Source organism: Ammodytes marinus (genome assembly GCF_949987685.1).
Source record: "Ammodytes marinus genome assembly, chromosome: 5".
NCBI lineage: Eukaryota > Metazoa > Chordata > Actinopteri > Uranoscopiformes > Ammodytidae > Ammodytes > Ammodytes marinus.
This window is the reverse complement of record NC_137234.1, coordinates 21,193,982-21,199,197: the sequence shown is the minus strand read 5'-3', so window position 1 is coordinate 21,199,197 and position 5,216 is coordinate 21,193,982. Positions and strand designations below refer to the sequence as shown.

The 5,216-nt window shown below is 40.9% G+C and overlaps 1 protein-coding gene across 1 annotated transcript; it reads left to right on the top strand.

Moving 5' to 3' along the window:
- Window positions 1-777: 777 nt before the first annotated feature.
- Window positions 778-4,018, top strand: LOC307251098 (Golgi apparatus membrane protein TVP23 homolog A-like; the record flags this gene model as incomplete). Its single annotated transcript, XM_080028419.1, has 6 exons — window positions 778-857; window positions 1,288-1,432; window positions 1,590-1,679; window positions 1,927-2,055; window positions 3,765-3,893; window positions 3,992-4,018. 6 exons carry the CDS (start codon window positions 778-780, stop codon window positions 4,016-4,018), a joined length of 600 nt encoding a protein of 199 aa, XP_079884545.1.
- Window positions 4,019-5,216: the final 1,198 nt, after the last annotated feature.

The following is a 5,216-nucleotide window of genomic DNA, read 5'->3' as shown; positions in this document are numbered from 1 at the left end:
GTTTGGGTTTGAAGACCAGATGAAAGACGAAGCGACAGCGAGCCCAAGCGGCCCGGAGGTCTGCGTCGGTTTAAACGATACGTAACACAAAATCGGATGAATACCAAGTTGGACAAGCTAGTTCTGTACTTTGGGCAAACGTACAGTATGCAGTACTTATTGCATACAAACTAGACTACATAATAACAAAATCGTTGTCCCACACCGTATTTAATTTTGTATTTCACTTTATACTGTGCACCGTCGGCCGCGTGGCCTAATGGATAAGGCGTCTGACTTCGAATCAGAAGATTGCAGGTTCGAGTCCTGCCGCGGTCGAATTTTTGTCCTTATTGAGTTGAGGATATGTTAACCTTAGAAAAAGCTTAGAAATATATATTCGTGGTCGACATTTGAGCGACTGGACTGTTATATCGCAAAAAGGCTTCAACTTAATGGTTATATCGAATAAATCATTTTTTTATTTTATTTTTTTTATCTTGAAACATTTCATGTCCAGCTTCCTGATGTGATGTGGATGTGAATGTCCTGGCTACGGAGGCAGTGTCGGTGTCGGTCTTATCTGACTGCAACACCTGGCTTGTTCCAGCTCCTATACTCTCCTACAGCTCCTCTTCCTCCAAACGGTAGGCATAGGCTACTTACACACGATCAAATAACCAAAGCGTAGTTTGTGTCTGTCCGCCTCTAAATGTTTGCCTGTGTCGTATCAGCCGGGGTGGTCTGGGTTGGTTGATCCATCCTCTGTTGTGTTTTCTCGTTGCATCTTTTTAGACGATGGCGGATGACACGGAGGATGTTGAGCTGGACTTTGCTGCTGACGAGCAGGAGAGGGCGCAGAGAAGCGCAGCCATAAGGTGCACTGCAGGAGATCTTATCATAGCCTACCTAGCACTAGCCTATTTGTCAGCAGGGGTTGTAACCCCCTCTCCTATTTGTCTTACGCTTGTTACCTAATATGAACTAGGCCTACATCTGAGACTGTTTTCAACTTGTCATAATTAGTCCTTCATATGGAGTAGTACAAAAGGTCTTTAAAAAATCTCAACAATTTAATTAGATAAAGTAGCCACATGCACTCTCATTTAGGCCCTATAGGCTATGTGTGCGTAGCCTATTCCCAAATATTTAAAATGTGATATTTTGATGTTTTTAGGTGAAAGATAGGCTACGGATTTGCAGCAGGCTAACTACGCTGTCTGTCTCTGCTCTCACTGTAGGCTATATGCTTAATTGGCATATTAGGCTCTCATCATAATTATCCTAACACTGTGCCTTTGATTTCAGACACCCCCTCGCCTCCTTTTTCCATCTTTTCTTCCGGGTGGTTGCCATAGTCATCTACCTGCTCTGTGACTGGATCAGTCAGAACTTTGCATCATGTTTTGTCCTGATCATCACTCTGCTCTCGTTTGACTTCTGGTCTGTCAAGGTGAGAGGTGTAGCCTACTGTACACTATATGGTCAGCTGCTCATTCCGCTCGCTGCACCTTTCTTGCCCTATTGGTGCACTTCAGGACAGTTTAATTTGTGTTTTTTTTCACTTCACCGGTCTTGATTAGCCTACTTGCATTTATCCTGCGTTTCAGAATGTGACTGGCAGGCTGCTGGTGGGGCTACGCTGGTGGAATCAGATCGACGAAGATGGAAAGAGCCTCTGGGTGTTCGAAGCCAAAAAAGTAAGACTGTCATTATTGTGTGCAGTGCAGAGCCTTTCAGATGACATTGGGGTATGTTAATTCGCTTTCTGAACACTCCTCTCTCTTTCTACACATATTGGAGTTTATCTGGATGTTTATCTTGGAACCTCTGCAAGGGAACATCTTTAGTGTGAGCTTGAAATTAAAAAAAAATCATACATACGTATCTTTTTTTAAATAACTGTATTGTGTGTGTGTGTGTGTGTTTGTGCGTGTGTGTGCATAGCCCTGCCGAGGCAATAACAATGGGACGGAGGCCGAGGCAAGGATATTTTGGCTGGGTCTCGTCATCTGTCCTCTTATATGGACATTCTTCTTCTTCACCTCCCTCTTCTCCCTGAAAATTAAATGGCTGGTGAGATGCATGTTGCGTGTGTGCATGCACTGCGTATGCGGTAGAGATATACAGTCAAGTGCGAAAGTTTGTGAACCCCTTGAGCCTTTTGGAATTTTATTTATTTTAACCATTAATAATTCATTTTTATCAATACCAGTATTTTTTATATGAAATAACAGATGTTTGTTTATCAATTCAACATTTTTCTTTTCCAGAAATCAATTGTTAAAACAGATAAAACTAATTATTTGACGAATGTTGTATGTGCAAAAGTTTGTGAACCCTGAGCTGCATTGCTTAAATCGAGCAGGTTGACACAATCAGGTGGGCCAAATTGGTTGATGAAATAGACCAATGTAATGAGAGATCTTTAGGAAATAAATTGGGTGGCACTAGATAAAACAGAGATAAAACCAGGTCAGTTTAGGCTCACCAAAGTGAACCCATACAGGTCAGACATGCTAAAAGGGAAACAAATCTCAGAAGATCTCAGGAATAGAGTTTTGATGTTGCACATTTGTCTGGGGACAGTTATAAATTCATACAAAAAAATTTGAGCTCAATAGGTCCACCGTGAGGCAAATCATCTACAAATGGAGAGCTTTAAGAGTGACTTAACATCTGCCTAGAAGTGGACTTCCTTCAAAAATATCCTCAAGCGCCACAAGAAAAGTGATTTTTCAGGTAAAAGTCAACCTAAACATTACATCTGGAGATTTGCAGACAATTTGAAACCACCATTATTCACTTGGGAGAAGGTTCTCTAGGTGGTAGGCAGAATTGCGTTTTTGCCCAAACATGGCGGTTTTGGTTATGACCAAACAGTTAAATTTTGGACTAATCTGTCCACAGAATAAGACTTCAGGTATCTCCAGGTGCTCTCTGGCAAAGTTGGGACAAGCAGTTTTGTTCTTTTTTGAGAGCAGAGGCTTCTTCAGCAACCCTCCCTTGAAAGCCATGTTGACTGAGTTTTCTTCTTATTGTGGAACCATGCACATCTGTCCCAGATGCTGCAAGAGAGGTCTGCAAATCACTAGATGTAATGTTTGGGTTGGCTTTTAACTGAAAAATCACTTATCTTGTGGCGCTTGTGGATATTTTTGAAGGAAGTCCACTTCTAGGCAGATGTTCAGTCACTCTTAAAGCTCTCCATTTGTAGATGATTTGCCTCACGGTGGACCGATGGAGCTCAAACTTTTTTTAAAATAATTTATAGCTGTCCCCAGACAAATGTGCAGCATCACAACTCTATTCCTGAGATCCTCAGAGATTTGTTTCCCTTTTAGCATGTCTGACCTGTATGGGTTCACTTTGGTGAGCCTAAACTGACCTGGTTTTATCTCTGTTGTATCTAGTGCCGCCCAATTTCTTCCCTAAAGATCTCTCACTACATTGGTCCATTTCATGACTCAATTTGGCCCATCTGATTGTGTTTACTTGCTCGATTTAAGCAATGCAGCTTAGGGTTCACAAACTTTTGATCATACAACAGTTGTCAAATAATTTGTTTTATCTGTTTTAGAAATTTATTTCTGGGAAAGAAAAATGTTGAATTGATAAACAAACATATGTTATTTCATATAAAAAATACTGGTATTGATAAAAATGAATTATTAATGGTAAAAATAAATACAATTCCAAAATGTTCAAGGGGTTCACAAACTTTCGCACTTGACTGTACATCCCATTAACTCCCCCTCTTTAATGCTTCTGTCTATCTTCCCCAGTCACTTGTGGTGGTTAGTATTTCCCTCCAAGTGGCAAATCTCTATGGTTACCTACGCTGCAAGGCAGTGGGAGAAGACGGCCAGCCTCCAGACAGCCGCTCTTTCACGGGACAGCACCTCCTGCAGCGCGTGAGTGACCGGCTTCAGTGTTTAGCATTACAACAGCTACCATGTTGGTGTTCATTTAAAACCTAACGTGAACTCACAAATCATTTCTCCTTTTCCAGCCGGACATCATCTTTGGAATACTATGAAGATGACCTCCTGCACCTGTAAAGCCACTTTGCTGCGTAACCTGCTTTAATATACAGTGTGTGTGTGTGTGTGCGTGCGCGCGCGTGTGTGTGTGTGTGTGTGTGTGTGTTAGGGAGAAAGAAGGAAGGAGATAGATGAGAGCGGCCTCATCTCCAAAGTTTCAACTGCATCTACTTGAATGGCTGCGTGACCCATGCATGCCTTATGCGGTTCACTGTTTACCTCACAGGGTCTGGCCATTATGTCAATAAAAGATCAATTAATTGCTTATAGAACTTTTTTACTTTGGTTGAACACCACATATCTGCAAATACATATGGTTTTAAAACAGCTCATAGACAGTCGTTGTCTGTCTAGGTCTATTGCAAACCTGTTTGTTTAGAAGTCTCCGTATACATACTTAATCTATAATAGAACGCACAGGGTTAGGCTTTATTAATGGAAGAAAAGGAAGTAAGTGTATATACATAATGATTTTACAATTCAGTGGCACACACCCTTTCTCCAATTTGCTCCACCTGACCTCTAAAAGTTTTAAATAGCACCTCAGATACAGTGTGTTACATTTGTAATTTGCAGTAGGACAAAAGAAAAAATATATAAAATAATAAATAGTCTAAATTATTTAAACCCTTTAAACTTATTTAGAGACCAGTTGATCACACATTTGGATTATCATACTGTGTAGGCTATTATATTTGCATCTTAAAAATGTAGTTGAAGAAGATGGTCTATTTATAGTGAACAAGTAGCCTAACATTCTGTAGCCTATCAATGTATTGTTCACTGCTCCGATTCAACATTTAATCTGGATAAAAATGTGACATTGATTGGCAAATAATCTAGGTAGGTTTAATAATTAGGTCAGACAGGGGGCGCCCTTAGCTCAGTTGGTAAGGCGTCCCCCCCATGGACCTCGGCCAGCAGCGGACCCGGTTTCGATTCCAGCCTGCGGTCGATCTCTGCATTTCACTCCCCTCTCTGCCCCATTTCAACTCTGTCTCTACACTATCAATAAAAGCATAAAAAATGCCAAAACAAATATATAAAAAAATAAAAATTAGGTCAGACATATGTGTTTTAAGTAAGCCATACGTGCCACCGTTCTCATCATAGACATAGATAGCCTATTTGGAATGGACCGTATAGCCTATATTCACGTGTTTCCAGTGTAGCCTAGTTTACCACATGTAAATG